Source organism: Eriocheir sinensis, chromosome 49 (genome assembly GCF_024679095.1).
Source record: "Eriocheir sinensis breed Jianghai 21 chromosome 49, ASM2467909v1, whole genome shotgun sequence".
NCBI classification, from domain to species: Eukaryota; Metazoa; Arthropoda; class Malacostraca; order Decapoda; family Varunidae; genus Eriocheir; species Eriocheir sinensis.
The window spans coordinates 7,627,811-7,654,809 of NC_066557.1; the positions used below are offsets into that span (position 1 = coordinate 7,627,811).

General features: G+C 42.4%; 2 protein-coding genes across 9 annotated transcripts in view; one reads left to right on the forward strand and one right to left on the reverse strand.

Moving 5' to 3' along the window:
• The window catches only part of LOC126981806 (hornerin-like), a 161,991-nt gene that overhangs the window by 130,755 nt on the left and 4,237 nt on the right, over positions 1-26,999 (reverse strand). Inside the window, exon 1 of one of the 8 annotated variants that reach the window (XM_050833366.1) lies at positions 7,675-8,353. The exons of 5 other annotated variants lie outside the window; for them this stretch is intronic. The gene's annotated coding sequence lies outside the window, so the exon portion shown is untranslated. Of the gene's footprint in view, positions 1-130; positions 149-7,435; positions 7,454-7,674; positions 8,354-26,999 lie in introns of those variants that run through there. 2 more of the 8 variants (XM_050833372.1, XM_050833373.1) reach the window with 2 other exon arrangements.
• On the forward strand, positions 23,925-25,631 carry LOC126981631 (probable ATP-dependent RNA helicase ddx20). Its single transcript, XM_050833069.1, has 2 exons — positions 23,925-25,294; positions 25,343-25,631. The coding sequence occupies exons 1-2, from the start codon at positions 23,925-23,927 to the stop codon at positions 25,629-25,631; spliced, it is 1,659 nt and encodes a 552-aa protein (XP_050689026.1).

The window sequence follows — 26,999 nt, forward strand, 5'->3', positions numbered from 1 at the left end:
GTTTGTTTTGGGTTATTGTTTGTTTGCCAGACTGACCTTGGCATTGGCTGGGTGACGTGTGTGTGTGTGTGTGTGTGTGTGTGTGTGTGTGTGTGTGTGTGTGTGTGTGTGTGTCGGTTTACTCACGTACATGACAGCTAGGTGTACATAGACCCGCACATACCTGTTGAGTAGAGAAGAAAAAAAAAACATTAGAATACATACACATACATACATACATACATACAGACGTACGTAATAAACAATTGCCTATCTAATAATTATTCTTTTGTTCTCGTTTACAATATTCTTGGACATGTGTGTGTGTGTGTGTGTGTGTGTGTGTGCGCGCGCATAATCCTATCCATAATTCCTTTTAGAAACAATGTATCATCTTTAAACCGCTAAAAACACAAAAAAAACACGAAAGTCAACCAATGAAAAAGGTGAAGGCGAAGAAGAGGAAGATAATATAAATAAACAAATAAACAAACAAATAAAATACAATCTGAAAATAAAAAGAATGAGGGGCAGATACAAAATGAGGTCACACACACACACACACACACACACACACACACACACGACAATGAACGCTTTGGTGGTATCATTTCAATTTCTTTTTTTTTTTAATAATTTTCTGTACCGATCGCATGGAAGAGGAGGAGGAGGAGGGATTACAGTTTTGGAAGAAAAGTGTGAAAACGGGAATTTCTTTTGTATGGGTGACCCGCTTATCACATTCATTCCTTGTTGTTGTTGTTGTTGTGGTGGTGGTGGTAGTGGTGGTGGTCTTTTAAAACGGGGTTAGTCACGAGGAAGGGAAGGGAAGGAAGGTAGTGAATGACTGTGTGTGTGTGTGTGTGTGTGTGTGTGTGTGTGTGTGACCTTGAGACGCTTCTGGCTTAGGCGAGGAGAGATGAGGTAAGGGAAACGCAGAGGAGGAAGAGGAAGAGGAGGAGGAGGAATAAGAGCACGAGGGGGAAGGGTGAGGAGGAGGAGGAGGATTGAGTGAAGTGGAAGGGAAACACCGAGAATGGAAGGGTGAGGGAGAACACGAAGAGGAGGAAGAAGAGGAGGAGGAGGAGACAACACAACACGGAAGGAGGGAAAGCAAAGGCGGAAGAACAGAATGAAGCGTAAATGGAGGAGGAGGAGGAAGAGGAGCTGAAAGAGGAGGAGGAGGTGAAGGAAAAGGAGGAGGAGGAGATGCATCGCTTGCCGTATTAGGTATGCATGTGGAGGTATATGAATTTCAATGGTGTGTGTGTGTGTGTGTGTTAATAAGTGCGTGCATAAGGTGAATGAGGAATGAGAAACACAACCATCATCACCATCACTACCACCATCACCACCACCACATTCAACCCCCTCCTCTCTCCTCATCTCCTTCCCTTCCCCCACTTCCCCTACCACCACCACCACTATCACCGTCACCACCATCTTCAACCCCCTCCTCTCCTCTCCTCACCTCCTTCCCTTCCCCTACTTCCCCTACCACCACCACCACTATCACCATCACCACCACCACCTTCAACCCCCTCCTCTCCTCACTTCCTTCCCTTCCCCTACCACCACCACCACTATCACCATCACCACCACCACCTTCAACCCCCTCCTCTCCTCACTTCCTTCCCTTCCCCTACCACCACCACCACCACCACTCGCAAGTTTCCATAGTAAAGGGGTAACCCAAGAAGATTGTTCAAACTTCCTTAGAGGGTAACTACACTAAATTAATAACACTTGGGTTGCCTTCCCCGTATACTCCCGGTTCATCGCGTCTAATTGAATGCATGTATTAGTGAGGTAAAAATATATCGGAGGCGTGAATGTTGTGGAGTAATTATCATCATGTATTAATAGCACTGTGTAATGGCTGCAGGCTGGGGAAAGGTATCAGGTAAAATTAATGAACAGAAGACAGGTATGTGTGTACTAATGCTGTTTCTACTTTACTTCGTTGTTGTTATCTGCTGCAATTATGTACAACTTTAACAATTACAACTACTACTGTTACTACTACTTCTACTGCAACACAAACGAAGAAAAGAGAACTAGAAGAAACCAAAAAAAAAAAAAAACCCACCAAATATATATTACTTTTACTTATCTTAATCATTATCTACCTTAATTACGAAACAACAACAACTACTACTACTACTACTGCAACACAACCGCTAACAATCGCAACACAAACGAAGAAAACAAAAGAAAACTAGATGGACCTTAATTACGAAACACCAACAACTACTACTACTACTACTACTACTACTACTACTACTACTACTACTACAACTACTACTACTATTACTACTACTACTGCAACACAACCGCTACCAATCGCAACACAACGAAGAAAACAAAAGAAAACTAGAAGATGGAAGAAAAAACAAACACTATATTTTTTTACCATTTCCAACCCTACATCAACACAAAACCTTCCCACAGTAACACACACGCAACACACCAGCCATTGATAAAGACGCCCCTATGAAAGGAAAAGGACAAAAAAGAAGAAAAAAAACGAAACACCAGCGCTCTATTCTTGCCCTCTCCCAGCCCTTCCACAACACAAGTCCCGTAACACTCAACACCCGCAACACAGGAGCTATTGATGCACGCCCCAAGTCGCCGTCTCCCGGGGCAACGCAACGCAACGCTTCTCAGCAACACCCACGGTCAAGGCAACACAGCACAACGCTCCTTCCTTCCTCCCAGCAACCCCATCCCGGCAACACCACCACCACCACCACCACCACCACTCGTTCAGGTATTCGCAACACACCTCACGCTCCTGCTTGGCCTTGACACACACACACACACACAAACACACACACACACACACACACACACAAAGTTTTCAGCCTCACAGAAAATAAAAATAAACAAAAACAAAACAAAAATCAGAAACAAAACGCAGACAAATGAAACACACACACACACACACACACACACACACACACACACACACACACACACACAAAGTTATCAGCCTCACGGAAAAAAAAAGAAAAAAAAAAGACGAACTGTGTGAAAAAAGTTACCAAAATGAGCGGGAAAATCATCATCACAAGATCCTTTTACCTAGTCACCTCACCACCATCACCACCACCGCCAAGCACAGGTGTCCACGCCAACACAGGTGATATAACACCCACACGCACATCACCACTTGTCCCTCCCAACATCCCACTCTCAACATCATCACCTCTTTCTTGTTCTGGTTTCCTTCGTCTCTTTCATTTTCTTCTACCTTTTCTCCGCTTTTTTTTGTGGCCTGTATTGCTTTGAATCGTTTCCTAGGGCCGTCTTCTTTTGTTTTCTTGTATCTTTCTTCCTCTGGTGTTTTTTTTTTTTTTGGGGGGGGGTTTTTTTACTGAACGCACACTTCCCATTCCTTACCTTTTTCCCCTCATCTCTCTCTTCCTCTTTCTAAACATCACATCACCTCCCCATCATCACTTCTATATACCTGCATCTCCTGTTCTACCTGTCCTTTCACCTCTAATAGTCTACCTTTCCTCAACATCCCTCTTTTTAACATCACCATAACCACCACCTCATCACCATCACATCCTTAGCTACACCTGTTTTCACCTGTGTCAACTAACTAACATCACCACCACCTCACCATTACATCCTTAGCCACACCTGTCTTCACCTGTGTCAACTAACTACATCCCACCTCTCCTTGCTCTCCCCTCCCTCACCATCCTATCTCCATCCGGTCTTCACCTACACCTGCATCTCCGTCCTCCGCTGTGATACTAAACAAACATCCGCACTCTCCCCTTGCTCTCCCCTCCTCGCCACCCTTTACTTAACACCATCACGTGCTTCTTAACAAACATTCTAACTCTTCCTTTCCTTCCCTAACGTTGTCCCTACCTCACCACCATCCCCTCGTTAGCCATATATATACCTGCCTCTTCTTACCTGTGCTTCTAAATTAACATCCTATTCTTCATTTCCTTCCCTAACATCACTGCTTCTCCATATATACCTGCATTTTTTTTTTACCTGTGCTTTTAAATTCACATCCTAACTCTTATTTTCCTTCCCTAACGTCATAACCTCACCACCATCACCTTGTTAGCCATACCTGCATTCCCTAACCTGTGTTTCTAAATTAATATCCAAACTATTTTTTTCCCTCATCACAATCACCTCGTTAACGTATTTTCTTACCTGTGCTTCTAAATTAACATCCTAACTCTTCCTTTCCTTCCCTAATGTAATAACTACCTCTAACTACCTCTCCACTATCACCTCGTTAGCCATACCTGCACTATTTACCTGTGCTTCTAAACTAACACCTCACCTGTCCCCGTATTCCTCTTTTTAGCCTCTCCCTCCCTGGCCTCATCACCACTAGCTACCACCATCATCACAATAACTATCATCACCTCCACACTATTAATTTTGCTAGTACGGTACGGTATCTCTTTCTTATACCTGACACTGAAGTACCTCACCTGTATCATTAAACTAACACATACCTTCCATTAACTGCTCTCCCACCCCCCCTTCTCCTCCCCTTCCCTTCCCTGCCTTCATCAATGCCTCACCATCAAGACACATGTGCTACGAAACTACTAACTAGCAATCTATATTCACTCACCTGCTCACATCCGTATTCCTCCTCCTCCTTCCCTCCCTTCATTAATACATACATCACTACCACTACACTTGTGCTAAGCTAACTAGCAATCTCTCTCTTACCTGACCTCTCTAACCTCTTCTTCATCATCTCTCCCTTCACTACAAATTCAGTCTTATAGTTTCAAAAGTTAAGCAAAAGTAACAATCTATCTTTTTTTTACCTAACCCTTCTCTCTTTACCTCTACTTCCCCCTCTCTCTCTACTACATGTTACCTGTATACAACTTAACTACCATTTCCCCTTCGGTTTTAAGCATAGTTTCAAAAGTGAAGCAAAACTAAACTATCTAACAATCCATCCTTCTCTACCTAATCTTTCCTTCCTTGCCTCTTCTTCCCCCTCTCCACTTCCTACACACCACCAGTACACACTCAACCCTTCTACCCTATTAACTTTTATTTATAGTTTCAAAGTGAAGCAAAACTAAAACTATCTAACAATCTATCCTTCTCTACCTAACCTTCCCTTCCTTGCCTCTTCTTCCCCCTCTCCACTTCCTACACACTCAACCCTTCTATCTTATTAACTTTTATTCATAGTTTTAATAATCAGGCAAAAATAAACTGTCTCCCACCTACTCCTTACCCTTCCTTCCCTCTCTCTACTCTCACAACCTTGATACCCCCTTCAGTTTCACGATAAGATAAGATTAGATTACCAAAAACAAGGTAATACATAAAAATACATGACTGGGCTTTGAATGCGTGTATGGAGTGATTGTTTAACTGCATGAATGGCTATAAGGGAGGAAGGGAGGGAGGGACTGCATGTATGACTGGATGTATTAGGCTAGCTATATAAGTGTAGTTGGATGTATTAGGCTAGCTATATAAGTGTAGTTGGATGTATTAGGCTAGGTATATAAGTGTAGTTGGATGTATTAGGCTAGCTATATAAGTGTAGTTGGATGTATTAGGCTAGCTATATAAGTGTAGTTGGATGTATTAGGCTAGCTATATAAGTGTAGTTGGATGTATTAGGCTAGCTATATAAGTGTAGTTGGATGTATTAGGCTAGCTATATAAGTGTAGTTGGATGTATTAGGCTAGCTATATAAGTGTAGTTGGATGTATTAGGCTAGCTATATAAGTGTAGTTGGATGTATTAGGCTAGCTATATAATATAAGTGTAGTTGGATGTATTAGGCTAGCTATATAAGTGTAGTTGGATGTATTAGGCTAGCTATATAAGTGTAGTTGGATGTATTAGGCTAGCTATATAAGTGTAGTTGGATGTATTAGGCTAGCTATATAAGTGTAGTTGGATGTATTAGGCTAGCTGTATAAAATGGTGTAGTTGGATGTATTAGGCTAGCTATATAAGTGTAGTTGGATGTATTAGGCTAGCTATATAAGTGTAGTTGGATGTATTAGGCTAGCTATGTAAGTGTAGTTGGATGTATCAGGCTAGCATTATAAAAAAAAGTGTTGTTCTTAATGTTGTAGTTCTCGATATGTGAAATGTAAGCCTATATTTATTAGTGTCTCTCAATTTGTTCAGGATTGGGTAACTAGCTATTTGGCCAACTCATGTCGTGTCTCATATTCACTATTGGGAAGGTGAGTAACTAAGGTGAGTAAGGCAGTGAGTCAATCATGAATATACAACTTACAACCATCTTATATGTACCAAGCTATATCATAATTATCTCATTGTATTCCCACCATTCACTCCCTCCTTCACCATTACCATCACTAACTAGGCTATTTATAAACATCATCACTATCCTCAATTATCCACCACTGTACATCATCTCGTATTCCCTACTTTCCGACATCATCACCCACTAGGCTATTTATAAACACATCATCACCATCACTACCACTAAAACATCACCATCATCATCACCACCACCACCAGTAACACTATCACCACTGACGGCATCTATAAACAACTAATTCAACCTCGCTACCACATCAGAGTCAAGTGTTTTCTTGTATTCCCTTCACCACCAGTAACATCATCACTAACATCACTATCACCACTCACGCCATCTATAAACACAGCACGTCAACATCACTATCACCACTCACGCCATCTATAAACACAGCACGTCAACATCACTATCACCACCATACATCACAACCCTCACCATCAAGCTATCAGTGTTTTCATGTATTCATTTTCACCACCAGTAACATCATCACTAACATCACTATCATCACTCACGTCATCTATAAACACAACACATCAACATCACAATCACCACCACACATCATCACAACCCTCACCATCAAGCTATCAGTGTTTTCATGTATTCCTTTTAACCACCAGTAACATCATCACTACTAACATCACTATCACCACTCACGCCATCTATAAACACAACACGTCAACATCACTATCACCACCACACATCATCACAACCCTCACCATCAAGCTATCAGTGTTATCATGTATTCCTTTTCACCACCAATAACATCACTACTAACATCACTATCACCACTCACGCCATCTATAAACACAACACGTCAACATCACTATCACCACCACACATCATCACAGCCCTCACCATCAAGCTATCAGTGTTTTCATGTATTCCTTTTAACCACCAGTAACATCATCACTACTAACATCACTATCATCACTCACGTCATCTATAAACACAACACGTCAACATCACTATCACCACCACACATCATCACAACCCTCACCATCAAGCTATCAGTATTCTCATGTATTCTTTTCATCACCAATAACATCACTATTAACATCACTATCACCACTCACGCCATCTATAACACAACACGTCAACACAACTCACTATCACCACCACATCACAACCCTCACCATCAAAGCTATAGCCGACCTCTCATCACCATCCCTAGTCACAACAAACATCACCGGCCGGCTCACTACCACCACCACCACCACCAGTACCTCAACACCAACCCCTATGACCTCTACCTCACACAACACCACCAGTACCACCACCGCCAGTACTTCGCTCCCTCGCAGTCTCTAGCATAACATCACGTTCACCACCAAAAGACTCCTTCAACACCACACACACCTCCACTCGGGCTCACCTGGAAGTGCTGAAGAGGAGGCGCTGGTGTTGGCTACAAGTGGTGATGAAGGAGGAGGAGGAGGAGGAAGAAGAGGAAGAGGAGAAGAGAAGGATATCGTCAACACCGCTAAGTCCTTCTAAATAAATCCTGTGGCGGTGTGAGAATGGTGTTGAGATGATGTTGAGAAACGGTCCAACACTAACACAGCAATACCACAGTTAGTTTCAGTTCACCACGCACTGCAACACTGTTTTGGGGTGTGTGCTAGGGTGGTGTGTGGTGGTGGGTCGCTGCCACACACACACACGCACACACACACACGCAAACACACGCACACACACAGGTAGAGTCAAGAGCACCCGACCCGCCCAAACACGGGATCGCACGAAGAATATGCTGAGTAGAGTCTGGGCTCGGGTCCTTCTCGCTTGCTCTCTCTTTCTCTCTCTCCCTCTCGCGCTCTCTCTTTCCCTCTCTCTAGCTGGCTCGCTCGCTCTCTCCCCCAGCCACCTCCCTCCCTGTGAGCGAGTTCGTGTGTGCGTGTGTGCGTGCGTGCGTGAGACTTTAAGGGACAACGCACGCACGCACCCTCACACAAGTTCCCGGCGCGGAGGTAGAGAGAGCGCGGGGAAAAGAGCTTTACAGAGTGAGAGAGTGAGTGCGTGAGTCGGTTGAGTGCGCGAGTGAGAAAGAAAAGAGAGAAGGGGAGGAGCTAGCGGCGAGCGGAGGAACCCGGGAGATGGGGAGGCGGAGGAGGAGGACGAGGCTATCTAGAGAGCAGAGCCACTGGGAAGAGCCACCTAACAGGCTCTCTGGCTCCTGGCTCACGATCTGGCTCCTCCTCCTCCTCTTCCTCCTCCGCCCCCAGGCTTATCGACCGCCTCTTCCTCACCACCTCACCACCACCACCATGCATCACCACCACCTCACCACACACCGCCGCGCAGCGCTTCTCTCTCTCTCTCTCTCTCTCTTATCAAGCACTCCAGAGTTCACTGCCTCAAATGTAAACTATGAGCTGATATGGGTGCTCTCTCTCTCTCTCTCTCTCTCTCTCTCTCTCTCTCTCTCTCTCTCTCTCTCTCTCTCTCTCTCTCTCAATTTATCCACAGACTTCATCTCTCACTCCTATAGCTCGCACCCTCCTTCCCTCCTTCATCTGCTTCCTGCTCGCGGTTATGCACCACCACAGCCCCAGCCTGTTAGCAGCATAGCTTAACCATACTTACTATTTAGTTCAGTGAACCGGTAATAGATTCGCCACATCAAAACTAACTGTGCAATGACACCACACGGGGGTTGTCTAGACATCCTCCTACGTCCTCTCAACATGCTTTTCATCGAAGAAAGCTACATGCTGGATAAACTCCCTACGTTCCCTGACGCCAGTCCTCTATTGAATACCCGTCCCATTACTCTTACGTGGCATTTTCTAAAGTCACACCAGTCACTACTAGCCTTCAGTAAGACAATTTTGCGCAGGCTCTTCCAGTAACAACCACAGTAATTCCGTAGTGCAACAGCATATCCCCGATAAAAGGAACTCCAGTGAACCAATTATCAGTGGTCTTGTCTGATGTCTGGTGGTTTGTCTGATGATACTTCTTGTCAAGTGTCATGTTCTGTGGAGGATTAGTACGTTTCCCTAGGTAAAGTACCCTACTGAGGAGGTATCTGTTCTCAACATCGTTGGCTAGCACAAGTCATATCCAATGTTTAGTAGGCTTATTAGGGATATACATTCGGAAGGGGCATTTACCCCTGAATGCAAGAAGCTGCTTATCAACAATGATGCTGGATCCTGGAGTGCAGTAAGGGCTATATTCCCCGAGCGTGTTTCATTCCCTTTCCACACAAATTGGTCATGAGATACGCCGGTAACGCTTTGGAAAACACAAACACTGGGTTTCGCACCCCATCATTCTGCGAAGATATCGAAAGATTCCTAAAGGCATCAGTGTAGCTACATAGTGTCATCGTAAGTTCTCAAGCCCTCGTCATGAGTGAACACACTGTACTGTTTCATCCAGCTAGTCTCCAAACCCTTTGTCCTACATCTTGGACTAGGAGACCTCGAGATTCAAAGGCTCCTCTACTCCAAACAGTGCCTCCAAAGCTACAAGAAATACCAGCAACTCTGCCAAAAGTTACACGAAGCAATAACCAGACTAAGTGATCTTTACAGTCCCAACAGATGTTCTGCAGTTAATTACGTGGACGAGTCTGGACAATGCTCAACATAGAGGCGGTGAACAGAGAGGGGGCAAGGACATTCTGCCCTGACGGGAAAGATGTTTGGTAATGATACACTTTCCCACACTTCATGGCACCCTCAGTGCCCCAAGTGAATGTCGATCATCAGGTCAAAAATCTGTTCAAGAATCCCGAGGAATCCCAAGGGCTCCCACAGTACTTTAAAATGACCAGATCGAGCGCCTTCCCGAGTACACGCATTCCAAGACGAGACGAGAAAGCTAGGCTACGGATCATTTGCTAACTTGCCAGACCTGAACTCAGCTTCCGTTTTCTGAGAGTTAAACAAGTGGCCGAGACTTCCTTCAAGTAGTACATCAATGAACACTACCCCTCATCACGACAGTCCTCTCTCCCTCTCGAGTCAGGAAGGCTCAAGACTCTCACCAGTTATTAGGAACAGTCCGGACTACTGTACCACTAATACTTCAGGGAACTTCGGGATCATGGTTTAACCTTTAACATTCTGCTATTCAAGTAAGTAAAAGCTATGAACACCAGATGTCTCAATTATCAACCTTGCCACAGCATTGCTACTTTCAACAAGAACGGGTGGTTTGTGAGTCGGCTTCCTTCACACTACAGCTAGCTGTTCACTTTAGGATTCAGCTACTCGAAGTCCTTCATAGCGAGCTAGATGCCTAATCTTAGACACTGAAGTGCTATCTTGAGACTGACTCGAAAGATGCTGGTAGCATCTACAAACAATAAGACCTGAGACATCCACGCTTCACTGATATGATCGTCTTGCCTCCTCCTCGAGACAGACCTGTATTGACATGACCTTCAGCAAGTCTGAATGTTATTTCTCTATTCTTTGTAAGTCTCACGCGAGGCAACTCCACTTTTCGACCTCGGGTGTTCCCCAATGAATACTTCAGCAGTCAGTCTCACGACACCACCCAATGGTGGGCACCGCTAACCGAAAAGTTAGCTTCGCTAACTGGTAATCCACTAACTAAAAAGTTAGCTTCGCTTACGCTAAACCGCTAAACTGATAAAGAAATTCGTGGAAGCTAACGCTGACCGCTAATCGCAAAAATTTGTTTATATGGATTTAGCTTCGATTTATAATTTAGGCTCTAAAACCCTTAAAAAGACCTTGTGATCTGAAATTTCAATATGTTGTAGCTTAGACATAGAGCTTACCAGGAAGGAATAGCATGCCAAAATTAGGTGATGATAAAGGTGTACACAAATTAAATTCAACATACACTTTATGTATGCTGTATATATGAACTTGCAATAACAGTGCAGAAAGGCAAAATCTGATAAGATATCTGATGACACACTACACAGGACTGCTCCCCCACACAGCTGGGGATAGTGGATCAATTTAGATACATAAATGTAAATAATACTAAGGAGTATATTAAGTGAGTAAGTAAATAGGAGTGATATTTCTTGTCGGGTGGAAAATATCGAATTCTTGTTATTAAATCCCGAGTTCAAAGAGTTGGAAAGATGCGTAACCCTAAAATACCAAAAAGTTTCCCTAACAATTGTCCAATTACCCTACTTTAAGGCGTAATTGACCCAAAAGTGGGAGCCCTGGAATTATTGCGGCATGTGGCTCAACTAGTGCTGTGTCTGCCCACAACGGACATGAACAAACCTGTATGAATTTTTTAGTGGACGTAAGTTAGCGGAGGAAGAAATACGTTTAGCGGAAGCTAATTGGTCCGCTAACTGTTTCCAAAATTAGCGAAAACGCTTATCAGCTAACGAAAACATTAGCTAGCTAATTAGCGGTTAGCGGATTAGCGAAACCGTGCCCACCACTGCGCCAACACATTTCAAGGAACTATTACTACATAAATATTTATTACTTTTGCACGACTCATTCTACAACTCACACAAACAACGTCTTTTACACACACTCACACAGTCACACACCGACTCACTCGCAGGCCACAACTGCTCCCTTTCCAACATAAACACACACACTCAACACCAATCCTCAAGACCTTGCCAACACTTCCCATTTCACAACCGCCAGTCAACCATTCACCTCTGCAGCTCACCACTTCTAAGCCGCTCCCGCAACGAAAACTTTTCCTATTTCCACGTCAACTATAAATAGCTCTTACACACACCACCACTAAGCCGCGAACGTTCCCCTACTCATCCAATCCAGTCCGTTCCCAGTCACACTCGTAAACATTCAGACTCACACGATCATCACGGCTTTCACAACACCACCACTAACACCAGTCACCCACTAGTCTTACTGAACTTTCTAACCTAACCTCTAAAGTCACCACACGCACACCATCACCACAACTTTCACCCCTCTCTCTCTCTCTCTCTCTCTCTCTCTCTCTCTCTCTGTATGAGATTTTAACTTTACATAATTCACTCCCCAAACCATTACCTTGTCTTCTAATCAACTTTTTAATGATCCGTTAATAATCACCAATCATTTGCTTTAATTACCCTACCTCCCTCCCTAATCCACGCTAACGCACGCAAACACTAGCTACATAATTATATACACCCTCCACCTCATATGATTCACCCACACCCACAGCCATACCACACCAAACCATTCATCCACACTCATCCACACCAATCCACATTTACCCACAAGCAAACCAATAGAAACTTACTCATCCTTCACACACACACACACACACACACACACACACACACACACACACACACACACACACAGATATGCTTGACTCACTGACTCATCAAAGGCTTCAGCTGATTCATGGCTTTCAAGCAACGCAACCTTATGACTGACTGACTGACTGGCCAAAAGACTAACAACTGACTGACTGACTGACTAACTGGCTTACCCAATAAACACAATTAGAACTGAAAAGAAAATTAAAAGAAAACATTGAAAGAAGGAATAGAAAGGAATATATAGAGAGAGGAGATGAAAGGAATGAGAAGAAAGAAGGAACAAGAAGAGAAGGGAGAAGAAGAGGGGAGAAGGAATGAAAAAGAGGGGAAACCGAATGAGAAAGAGGGGAAGTGCAAGATAAAAGAGTGGAATAAGGAGAAAGGGAAAGGAAAGAGGGGAGGAGGTGGAAGAGATGGGAAGGACGTGGAAAAGAGAAAGAGGAAGGGAAGGAGGGGAAAGGCGAGAAATAGAGGAAAAGTAGACAAGAAAGGAGAGCAAAGGGGAACCTCTTGTTATAGTACTGGAAAAGATTTGCAGTTACACGAAAAGGAATGAAGGTGAACGAGCAGGTAAGCAAATACGTTAATTAGGGTAAGGTTAAGGTAAGTATTGCAAATGATCGAATCCACATAACGTAAGTTCCGATATACTCGTACAGCTTCGGTCATTTACTTCGGTATACGCAAACACAGAAATGGCACAGAATTCGTTATAGGGGGAAACAGAACGGCATAAAATTCGATCCGCGAAAATTAACGGCACTGAATACGTTATGCGCGAAAATAGAACGCCATAAAACTCGGTGTACGCGAAAACAAACGGCACAAAATTTGGTAATAGCGAACACAGAGCTGCGTCTAATTTGGAAAAGGCGAAAACAAAAATTAAACTTCACCAGTCGCGAAAATAAACGGCACCAAATTCAGTCATCGCGAAAACAGAACTTCATCAAATTCGGTATACGCGAACTCATAACGCTTTAAAACTTCGCGACCCGTTCTATTTCGCGTATATCGAACTTTATGCCTTTCTGGTTTCGCGTGTAACGAATATGGTGCCGTTTCCGTGTTCACGTACACCGAAACTGATGCTGCTTTACGAATTCGTCTATCGGAACTTACGTTAATTACCCTTAATCCCTCCCTAATCCACACACACACACACACACACACACACACACACACACACACACACTAACTATACATAGCTACATCCCCCTCCGCCTCACATGATCACCAACACCCACGCGCACACCACACCAAACCAACTATTCAGGGCCAGTTTCACAGTTCCCCATGACGGGTTAGTAAGCTCCCAAACCAATGCCAGAGCCTTCGAAATTTCCTTGTATAGTGTCTGGTGTTTATATTTAAGTTCACAAATTTGATGAAACTATACAGGAAAAGTCTTGTGTATTTAGTGTGGCATCGAAGACCTCACCGTTTTGGATTGTATGGGATTCTATAGTTTGGTTCGGGCTGTTACGAAGACAGTGTTGGACTGTGAAATCGGCTCTCAATCGTAGACAATACTTACGTTCTTCATTAACACATTTATATACCTGTTAATTTACCTTCTTTCTGCCTCGTGTACCTGTAATACGCGAGCAACGCAAAACCAGCCCTAAACAACCTCACCAAGCTCACCCAACCTAACCCAACCAAAGCCTCACCAACCAACCATCCCCTGTAATACGCGAGCAACGCAAAACCAGCCCTAAACAACAACGGATGCTGTACTTCATATACGTAAACATAGTTAATAAATACCCCCTTCATTCGCACAGGCAATATCCCATAAAATCCGATACGTTTGCACAATAATCTCGCAAAAAAACACCGAAAACAAGAGGAAAATGACAGAAGTGAACATACAGCGCAAATCGTACGCAACCCAACCCAAATAATAAACCTTGCATATGTATTTCCAATAGAGTATAAAAATAGATGGTTATAAGCGCTGGGAATGCAATATCCCCACAGAAAAAAAGTTAAATGTGGAAATACTGTAATAAAAGAAAATGTACAAAGCAAAAAGTGCACAACCTAATTTAACTCAACCAAAATAACGACCTTTTTTGCACTGGAAACAAGAGACCATAAATCTGAATACGGTATAAAAATAAAAAAACGCTGGGAATACAATATCTCGCAAAAATAATGATTAACTGTGAAAACAGGATGCAAATGAATATACAGATTACAGAATATGCAACCTAACAAAAATAATTACCTATTACTAAGCAAAACCAATAGAGCATAAAATTTGACGTAAATAAACCCTGGAAATGTAATATCTCCCCCCCCCAAAAAAGAGTAGCTGTGACAGATTAGTGATAAGAGATAATGCAGAGTGCACACCAGGCTCAACTTAACCGATGTAATGATCTTCGTATGGACACAAGTGGAGCATAACATTCGAGTGTACAAGCACAGGGAATGCAATAGCCTATCTGCCTCAAAAAATACTGAATTCCTGTGAAAATAGTGACATAAGTGAACAATGACGCAAATCGAAAGCTATCTAACTTAATCTAACCTAATCTTGCCTTGCCTAATATGAATGTCTACTAAAAATGAGTAGCAGTCCTAATATAGTGAAAGGAATTAACCCACAAATGCACTTAGAACGCAACCTAACGTTAACCTCCCCTATCTTCGTCTATGATAAACCAACTGAACATAAAATTCTAACGCCCCACGAAAATTAATGATCAGCTGTGACAATACAAGGCAAAGAGATAAAAAACAAAAAAAACAAACCCTGAAATTGAATGAGTAGATAACAGTAGTAAAAAATAATGATACAGAGGCAATTGAAACACCTACCTAACCCTAACTTTGTATATGAGCAGCAGGGACAAATATATATTGAATGAAGAGCACCAAATTAGATAGTGAAAGGAATGAATGGAGACGCGAATAAAACACAACCAAACCTGACCTAACCTTGTATGTGTAGACGATAAACAATATATTGCGAATGAAGACACTAAATTAGAACACAAACTTGCTGAAGAGTAGTTTGAACAATAAGAGTGAAAAGAATGAACACGCAGAAGCATTTAGAAAACAACCTAACCTAACCTGACTTAATCTTGTACATGAGCAGCTGGGACAATATAGTGCCAATGAAGAGGCACTAAATTAAAACACAAACTAACCTGACCTTGAATGAGTAGATGTAACAGTAGTAAAAAGAATGAATACAGACGCAATTTGAACACCTAACCTAACCTGACCTAACCTTGTATGTGAGCAGCTGGGACGATAAAGTGAAATGAATGAAAAGACACTAAATTAGAACACAAACTAACCTGACCTTGAATGAGTAGATGTAACAGTAGTAAAAATAATGAATACAGAGGCAATTTGAACACCTAACCTAACCTAACCTTGTATATGAGCACCTGGGACAATAGAGTGAAAAGAATGAACACACAGACGCACATACAAACCTAAACAATATATCCCACACGCAAATATCACAGGGAAAGAAAATTACCGCAAAATTAAAGAGTAAATGTCCAAATATAGCGACACATGTGATGATAGACTCAAATCCACTACACAACTAATGGGCAGGTATAATATTAGCATACAAAAAAAAGAGGGTGTGACGTGTGTGTATAAAAGAAGGTCATGAATAATACACAAGCCTTGCACGCAATACATGAATTATACATGAAACACACGAACACGAGCTGAATAAATACCAGAATAAGTCTAGTGATGACGTTGATAATCCTAACAACAACAACAAAAATAATAATAAAAAGAAGAAGAAGAGAAAGAGGAGAGAAAGAAAACGAAATATACTGAGAAAATGAGAGACAATGATGATAGTGGTGGTGATAGTGATGGTAATATAGGTTAGTTAAGAGGGTAATAACCGTTATGATGGATAATTACGATGTGAAAAAGAGATTGATAAACGATAATGACATCCACAAAACCGTCAAGACCAAATGATGACGACGACGACGATGAAAAAAAAAATGAATGGAAAAAGAACGAAAACTAATGGTAATATGAATGAAAATAAAGTAAATGGGACAAAATGAGAGAGAGAGAGAGAGAGAGAGAGAGAGAGAGAGAGAGAGAGAGAGAGAGAGAGAGAGAGAGAGAGAGAGAGAGAGAGAGAGAGAGAGAGAGAGAGAGAGAGAGAGAGAGAATGTATATATATATAAACCCACGAGGTCGAAGAAAAACCAAATATAGAGATAACAAAAGGTAAAAAAAAGAAAAGAGTGAGTAAAGGTTGTACCGGAAATGAATAAATAGGAGACAGGAAATAACTCTAGATGGAAAAACAACCTCTCTCTCTCTCTCTCTCTCTCTCTCTCTCTCTCTCTCTCTACGGGCCTTCCCCCTCTCACCTACTTCCCTTTACACATCTGTCTTTTCTCTCATTCCAAACCTGCCTTCCCCTCTTCCACACACCTGCTTACACCTGTTCTTCCCCTCATTCCACACCTGTCCTTCCCCTTACATATACATATCTGATTATTTTCTCACCACACATCTGCCTTCCCTTAATTACACACCTGCCTTCTCCCTAATTCTACACCTGCCTTCTCGTTCCATACACCTGCCTTGCTCTCAGTCCACACCTGCTCATCCCATTACACACATACAACTGACTATTATCTCACCACACATCTGGCCTTCCCTCATTCCACACACACCTGTCTTTACCCTCATCCAAACCTGTCTTGCCCCTAATCACACCTGTATTTCAATCATGCCAAACCTGTACTCTCTCTCTCTCTCCCACACACACACACACACACACACACACACACACACACCTGCAAGCGCTTACTCAGTCTCTACGTAGCAAACAACACTGCAAGTTTTCTTTCTATTTTTTTTTCCAAACCTGCAACTCATCATTAAAGCCTGACTGCAACACTGGCAAGAATTCAAAACTTTATACACACACACACACACACACACACACACTCCTTGCAACACTCCGCCAGCAACACAAGCTCTATTGATTATACATAAAATTACGTTAAAACAACTTCTTTTTCTTTACTCTCTCTCTCTCTCTCTCTCTCTCTCTCTCTCTCTCTCTCTCTCTCTCTCTCTCTCTCTCACTATCTAAGCCTGAATGATGAATGAAGTGATGAAGCTATTATTCTCTCTCTCTCTCTCTCTCTCTCTCTCTCTCTCTCTCTCTCTCTCTCTCTCTCTCTCTCTCTCTCTCTCTCTCTCTCTCTCTCTCTCTCTCTCTTACCCAAATGTTAACTGGAATTTACCTTACAAAAGCTACACCTGGTAACCTTCACACACCTGCAAATTCTCTCTCTCTCTCTCTCTCTCTCTCTCTCTCTCTCTCTCTCTCTCTCTCTCTCTCTCTCTCTCTCTCTCTCTCTCTCTCTCTCTCTCTCTCTCTCTCTGTCCTTTCCTTATGTTTACTCTTGTATTCTTCTCGTTCTTTCACCTGCACGCCTTCAACTCTTGTCTACCCACTACCTGTCCATTCTATTATCCTTGCATTATTTAACCTGGATATCCTCCGCCCTGCCCACCTGTTGTATCGTCTTACCATTCCTTCAGCATGTGCTATCTTTCATATCCTTACACCTGTCTAGCTTGCTGTCCACACACCTGTTAGCTGGAGACACATGTTTACGTCTGGCTTGGAATTCTTTTACATCCTACACGCTATGCTTTCATCTCAACTTGCTTATTTAACACACACTTTTATTCTTTTGTCTTCCTTCCTTTCCACATCCTCACTACTTCATAAATATAGACAAGGAAAGGAGGGAAAGAAGCGAGATTTAATTATTGACAGAAAGAAAGAAAGGAGGTGAGACTGCATTATTGACAGAGAGAAAGGAAGTTATATTGTATTATTGACAGAAAGGAAGAAAGGAAGTTATATTGCATTACTGAAAGAAAGGAAGATATGAGACTGCATTATTGAGAGAAAGAAAGGAAGGAAGGGAAATTCGATTATCAGGGAGACTGGATTATTGACAAAGAAAAAGAAAGGAAGGAAGAGAGATTGCATTATTGACAGAAAGTAAGAATGGAAGTTAGATTGCATTGTTGACAGAGAAAGAAAGGAAGAAAGTTGGATAGTATTATTGACAGAAAAAAAAGTGAGACTGTAATATTGACAGAAAGAAAGGAAGGAAGAAAGTTAGATTGCATTATTGACAGAAAGGAAGAAAGGAAGTTATATTGCATTACTGAAAGAAAGGAAGATATGAGACTGCATTATTGAGAGAAAGAAAGAAAGGAAGGAAGGGAAATTCGATTATCAGGGAGACTGGATTATTGACAAAGAAAAAGAAAGGAAGGAAGAGAGATTGCATTATTGACAGAAAGTAAGAATGGAAGTTAGATTGCATTGTTGACAGAGAAAGAAAGGAAGAAAGTTGGATAGTATTATTGACAGAAAAAAAAGTGAGATTGTTATATTGACAGAAAGAAAGGAAGGAAGAAAGTTAGATTGCATTATTGACAGAAAGAAAGAAAGGTAGTCAGATTGCAGTATTGATCACACATTAAACTTCACAATAGATTATAAACAAGAATAGTCAATGTATCGGAACAATGCAGCAAGAGCTTTTGTTACGATGAATTAGAGGCCTGATTTAGGTAAGCAAATTAGGCGTTCAACTGATACAATACCCTCTAAATATATCCTTGGCATCAAATACATATCCTTCCATTATCCTTTCCCTTCATACCCATCGTCTTAGTATTCAATGTTTAAATCCCTTCATCCTGCACACTTGCTTCCCTTCCTTATCAATATCCTTCCTCTCCACGATCATTGCCTTCCTATCTACATATATCTCTCGATTTAAACTTTTCCGTCCTGTACTTTAACTTCCATTCCATCCCTTCCATATTCAAACGTATCCTTCCCCTTCCCATCTATTCCCTTGCTTCTCATAACCACATCTCTCAAGTCTCAACCCTTCCATCCTGTACTTTATCTTCCATTCCATCCCTTCCATATCCACATCCATATTCAAACGCATGCTTCCCCTTCCCATCTATTCCATTGCTTCTCATAACCACATCTCTCAAGTCTCAACCCTTCCATCCTGTAGTTTATCTTCCATTCCATCCCTTCCATATCCACATCCATATTCAAACGCATGCTTCCCCTTCCCATCTATTCCCTTGCTTCTCATAACCATATCTCTCAAGTCTCAACCCTTCCATCCTGTACTTTATATTCCATTCCATCCCTTCCATATCCACATCCATATTCAAACGCATGCTTCCCCTTCCCATCTATTCCATTGCTTCTCATACCCACATCTCTCAACCCTTCCATCCAGCACATCTTCCATTCTCTATCCCATATGCACATTCTACACATATCCTCTCCTTACACACCTATTCAACTTCTTCCCATCTCTTCCACTCCACACCCTACACACATCCTTGCCCTCCACAGACATTCCTTTGCTATCCATATCCACATGTATCACCGTTTCCATCCTGCACTTTTCCTTCCATTCCTCCTATATCCTAATCCCATACACATGCTTACCCTTCGCACCCATTCCCTTGCTATCCATATCCACATGTTTCTTTCACCTTTTCCATCCTGTACTTTTCCTTCCATTCTATCCTCAACAATCCACATCGTTCCCCTCAACATCCATTTCCATCCAGCACAGTTCCTTCCATTCCATCTCTTCCATACTCACCCTGTACTTTTTCCTTCCATTCCATCCTCTCCAATCCACATCGTTCCCCTCCACATCCATTTCAATCCAGCACAGTTCCTTCCATTCCATCTCTTCCATACTCACCCTGTACTTCTTCCTTCCATTCCATCCTCTCCAATCCACATCGTTCCCCTCCACATCCATTTCAATCCAGCACAGTTCCTTCCATTCCATCTCTTCCATACTCACCCTGTACTTTTTCCTTCCATTCCATCCTCTCCAATCCACATCGTTCCCCTCAACATCCATTTCAATCCAGCACAGTTCCTTCCATTCCATCTCTTCCATACTCACCCTGTACTTTTTCCTTCCATTCCATCCTCTCCAATCCACATCGTTCCCCTCCACATCCATTTCAATCCAGCACAGTTCCTTCCATCCCATCTCTTCCATACTCACCCTGTACTTTTTCCTTCCATTCCATCCTCTCCAATCCACATCGTTCCCCTCCACATCCATTTCCATCCAGCACAGTTCCTTCCATCCCATCTCTTCCATACTCACATGCTTCCCCTTCACATCCAGAGCCTTATTCATGCACACCTCTCTCTCTTAAATCTTTCCATCCAGCACATTCCCATCTCTTCCATACTCACATGCTTTCCCTTAACATCCAGAGCCTTATATATGTACACATGTCTTAAATCTTTCCAGCCAACAATTTCCCTTCCAAAGTAACATCTCTACACCTGCATTAACTGGTTTCGGAACACCTGTACACCATGACCTAAACATGTGTCTCATTATGATCCTCCAACCACACCTTTTTTTTTATTATTGGCCTCACACACCTGTTTTATAGTCTATGTGTAACCTAATCACACACACACACACACACACACACACACACACACACACACACACACACACACCTGTCTTATGCAACTGCTCCATGTATTAATCTCTCTACCTCCCACATACACCTGACTCATATATGCTCTCCCACGTATACACCTTGTCATCTAATTACCTCCCACACACCTGCCTTATATAATGCTCTTCGCGAATACACCTGTTCATCCATTTACCTTCCACACACACCTGTCATTTAAACTCTTCAACTTGTGCACCTTTTTTCACCCTTCGCCTCCCACACACACCTGTCCACTCACCTATTCACACCTGCAGCCTTCAACCCCTCCACCTTTGCATTGCTTTTGCTTCATCAACCTCGATCTTTTTTTCCCATTCAGATTCTTGTCAAAAGTTTCCTATTTGCATCATCTTTTGCTTCTTTTCCTCTTCCCTTACCCTGTCTGTCCCTTCCACGTACTAAACCGCATTCTTTTTTCCTATTGGTATTCTTGTAAAATGTTTCCTGTTTCCATGGGCTTTTTTTTCCCATTCTCATAACGTACACTTTATTTTCCTCTTTCTTTACCCTGTCTCTCCCTTCCACGTTCTAAACCACATTATTTTTTTCCTATTAGTATTCTTGTAAAATGTTTCCTGTTTGCTTATTTTTTCCTTCTTTTCTATACCGTACGATTTCTCTTCCTCTTCCCTTACCTTGCCTGTCCCTTCCACCTACTAAGCTGCATTCTTTTTTCCTACTGGTATTCTTGTAAAATGCTTCCTGTTTACATTTTTTCCTACTTTTCCTGAACGTATGCTTCCTATTGCTTTTATAATTTTCCTTCCTCCCTCCCTTCCACTTTAACCACTTTCTCCTCCCCTTCCCTTTTATCTTTTCCTTGTCTTCTCTTATCCTTTCCCTTCCGTTCTCCTTCTCTACCACTTTAACAACTTTCTCCTCCCCTTCCCTTTTATCTTTTCCTTGTCTTCTCTTATCCTTTCCCTTCCGTTCTCCTTCTCTACCACTTAACCACTTTCTCCTCCCCTCCCTTTTATCTTTTCCTTGTCTTCTCTTATCTTTCCCTTCCTTTCTTTTTCTCTACCACTTAAACCCTTTCCCTTTCCATCTTACTCTCTCCCTTCTTCCTTCCCTTCCACTTAAACCACATTACTCTCTCCTTCCCTTCCCTTTTCTTTTCCTCCCACTTCCACATGCCTTCTTCCTCTCTCCTTCCCTTCCACTTACTAAACCATCTTCTCTTCCCTTCCACATGCCTCCCTTCCTCATTCCATTCCATTTACTAAACCTAATTTCCTTCCACGCCTTACCTTTTCCCGCCTAAACCTTTCGTAACTTAATTTATTCTCCTCTCTTACCTTTCCTTCATGTCCCTTCCCTTCCCTCCTAATCAAACTCTCTCAAATGTAACCCTTAGCTTCCCTTTCCTTTCCTTCCTAAACTATATTTCGTCCTTTCCCTTCCCTGCCCTTCGCCTCCAAATCTTCCTTAATCAAATTTGCACCACTCCCCTTCCCTTCCCTTCCCTTCCCTCCCATCTTCCCCGTCTCCTCTCCCCACTCTCCTTAACTACATTAATTTTCTAGCCTTCCTTCCCTGCCCAACCCTTTCCTTTCCTTTCATCCAATCTCTCTCTCTCTCTCTCTCTCTCTCTCTCTCTCTCTCTCTCTCTCTCTCTCTCTCTCTCTCTCTCTCACACACACCTGCGTCAACCACATTCCTTTTCTTTTATCCCTCTCCCTTCCTCATTCCTTCTCTCCACTACCCTCTCCCTTTGAAACCCTTGCCTTCCTATCCCTTCCCTCCCTTTGTCAAATCGTCATCTTCCTCCCCTCCCAACGCACACACACACACACACACACACACACACACACAACTTCCCTAATCCTTCCTCCACCGCACTCCATCCCGTCCCTTTCCTCCCCCCGAGCGGTGTTTGTCTTCCCCAGGGTCCGCCACACCTGTGCTCACACCTGGCCTCACCGTCGCCCTTCACACCTGTCCCCAATCTCCTCCCTGAAGCGCCGAGTGACTCATATTCTTGGCATCGGCTGAAGGAAGAGTGATGGAGATGAGTGAGGGGGGGGGGGGGGGGAGAGAGCTAAGAAAATGAGCAAAGAGGAAGAGAAAAAGATGCACATTATTTTCCTATTATTCATGTTTTCCTTTTTTTCCTAATCCATAACGTAATTGTTTTTCCTCTCATCCTCTCTCCCTCCACTTACTGAGCTTGGAAAGTGAACAAAGAGGAAAAAAGAGAAAAAGATGCAGTTTTTTTTCTATTATTCATGTTTTCGTTTTTTTTCCTTCATCCGTAACGTACTTTTTGTTCCTCATCCTCTCTCCCTCCACTTAAACCAGAGCTAGGAAAGTGAGCAAAGAGGAAGGGAGGAAAAAAGATGCCCGTTATTTTCCTATTGGTATTCATGTTTTCCTTCTTTCCCCATAACGTACACTTTCTTTTTCTTTTCCTCTTATCCTTTCTTCCTTCCACTTGCTAAACCACATTCCCGTCCCTTCCATACCCTTCATTTTTTCCCTCCTCCTTCATCTTCTTACTTGCCAATAGATGAAGGAGAGTGATGAGTGAGGGAGGAAGAAGAGGAAGGGAGGGAAAAAAGATGCACATTACTTTTTTTCCTATTAGTATTCTTGTGAAAGTTTCCTAGTTACAGGTTTTCCTTCTTTTCCCTACAACGTACTTTCTTTTCCTCTTCCTCCCTCCCTTCCACTTACTAAAACACATTACCTTCCCTTCCATACACTTCATTTTTATAATCTTCCTTTCTTCCCAACTGAGAGAAGTGTAGATAACGAGTACCAGTATGAGGGAAGTGTAGATAACGAGTACCAGTATGAGAAGTGTAGATAACGGGTACCAGTATGAGAGAAGTGTAGATAACGAGTACCAGTATGAGAGAAGTGTAGATATCGAGTACCAGTATGAGGGAAGTGTAGACAACGAGTACCAGTATGAGAGAAGTGTAGATAACGAGTACCAGTATGAGAGAAGTGTAGATAACGAGTACCAGTATGAGAGAAGTGTGGATAACGAGTACCAGTATGAGAGAAGTGTAGATAACGAGTACCAGTATGAGAGAAGTGTAGATAACGAGTACCAGTATGAGAGAAGTGTACATAACGAGTACCAGCATGAGATAAGTGTAGATAACGAGTACCAGTATGAGAGAAGTGTAGATAACGATTACCAGTATGAGAGAAGTGTAGATATCGAGTACCAGTATGAGAGAAGTGTAGATAACGAGTACCAGTATGAGAGAAGTGTAGATAACGAGTACCAGTATGAGAGAAGTGTAGATAACGAGTACCAGTATGAGAGAAGTGTAGATAACGGGTACCAGTATGAGAGAAGTGTGGATAACGAGTACCAGTATGAGAGAAGTGTAGATAACGAGTACCAGTATGAGGGAAGTGTAGATAACGAGTACCAGTATGAGGGAAGTGTAGATAACGAGTACCAGTATGAGAGAAGTGTAGATAACGAGTACCAGTATGAGAGAAGTGTAGATAACGAGTACCAGTATGAGGGAAGTGTAGATAACGAGTACCAGTATGAGGGAAGTGTAGATAACGAGTACCAGTATGAGAGAAGTGTAGATAACGAGTACCAGTATGAGAGAAGTGTAGATAACGAGTACCAGTATGAGAGAAGTGTAGATAACGAGTACCAGTATGAGAGAAGTGTAGATAACGAGTACCAGTATGAGAGAAGTGTAGATAACGGGTACCAGTATGAGGGAAGTGTGGATAACGAGTACCAGTATGAGAGAAGTGTGGATAACGAGTACCAGTATGAGAGAAGTGTGGATAACGGGTACCAGTATGAGGGAAGTGTGGATAACGAGTACAAGTATGAGAGAAGTGTGGATAACGGGTACCAGTATGAGGGAAGTGTGGATAACGAGTACCAGTATGAGAGAAGTGTGGATAACGAGTACCAGTATGAGGGAAGTGTGGATAACGAGTACCAGTATGAGGGAAGTGTAGATAACGAGTACCAGTATGAGGGAAGTGTAGATAACGAGTACCAGTATGAGAGAAGTGTAGATAACGAGTACCAGTATGAGGGAAGTGTAGATAACGAGTACCAGTATGAGAGAAGTGTAGATAACGGGTACCAGTATGAGGGAAGTGTAGATAACGAGTACCAGTATGAGGGAAGTGTAGATAACGAGTACCAGTATGAGGGAAGTGTGGATAACGGGTAACAGTATGAGAGAAGTGTGGATAACGAGTACCAGTATGAGAGAAGTGTGGATAACGAGTACAAGTATGAGAGAAGTGTAGATAACGAGTACAAGTATGAGAGAAGTGTAGATAACGGGTACCAGTATGAGGGAAGTGTAGATAACGAGTACCAGTATGAGAGAAGTGTAGATAACGAGTACCAGTATGAGAGAAGTGTAGATAACGAGTACCAGTATGAGAGAAGTGTAGATAACGAGTCCCAATATGAGAGAAGTGTGGATAACGGGTACCAGTATGAGGGAAGTGTGGATAACGAGTACCAGTATGAGAGAAGTGTGGATAACGAGCACTAATCATCTGAGAAGCGTAGATAACGAACACTAATATCAGTTGAGTAGATAACGAGTACAAACATCAGAAGTGTATAACGCTAGGAAAGGCCTTTATTATTCTGCATCGAACTAATAATTATTGATGTTCATGATGATTAAAGATAGATGGATGGGAGACGAAAAGTAATAAGAAAAGAAAAAAATAAGTGCAGGAACAAGATTAGATGATTAAAAGGAATGAAAATAAGTATGTTAGGGACGAAAATGGTGATAATGACAATAACGAAAATGACTACAACATTGATGATGATTAATTAGAGTAAGAAAGGAAAGCAAGTACATAATATCGACTATAGTAATAATAATAAAAAAGATGTATTGCACCTCCTCCTCCCCTCCTGACCACGAACTACAAAACAAACAAATAACCAGCTTAGAATTATAACAAAAGAACTATAACAATAAAAGTCTCCCTCAATCACAGCACCACAAACAACAAACAAACAAGCAGCTAAATAAAGGATAATAATAATAATAACAATAATAATAAAGCCGATATCGCAACACTTCAAAACAAAACATCTGAAACAACAACAATAGTAATGATAGTGATGGTAGTTTATAATCCATTCGTTTCTTAAAGTTTCATCCGTCAGGCGAATCAATATGAACTTCAGTAATAAGGTAAATGGCATCTCCCGCCACTAGTACCCTTTTCCCGCGTTTTCTGTATTCCCTCCTCCCCCTCTACCTCCCTCCCTTCCTCTTCCTCCGCCTCATGGTTCCTCCCTCCCTCTCTCTCCTCCTCCTCCTCTTCCTCTACTAACCTCGTAACCCTTTCAACCTCCTCCTCCTCTTATTCTTCTTTCTCTTTCCTCTCTTCTTCCCTCTTTATTATCCTGATTTCCTTCCTCTTCCTCCTCTGTTAACATTGTCACCCTTCAACCTCCTCTCCACTTCATACTTCCTCCCTCCTCCTCTTCTATTCTCTCTCTCTCCTCCTCTTCTAACCTCGTCACCTTCTCACCTCCTCCCTCCCTCTCACTTCCTCCTCCTCCACTTCACCATACTTCCTCTCCCTATCCTCCTCCGCCTCTTCCCGCCAGACTTCCTTCCTCTCACCCTCCTCCTCCTCCTCTTCCACCCCGTTGCCTTCTCTTCCTCTTCCCTCACTTTTCCTTCCATCCTTCTTTTCTTTCCTCCACTTCTTCCTCGTTCTCAGATACCTCTCCCTCTTTCTCTCCGTTTTCCTCATTCTCAGATACCACTTCCACTTATCTTTCCTTCACTTTTTCCTCCTATATTCTTCCTTCCTTCTTTCCATTTTCCTCATTCTCAGATACGACCACCTCCTTTTTCTCTTCCCAACATTTTTTCTGATCATTATTC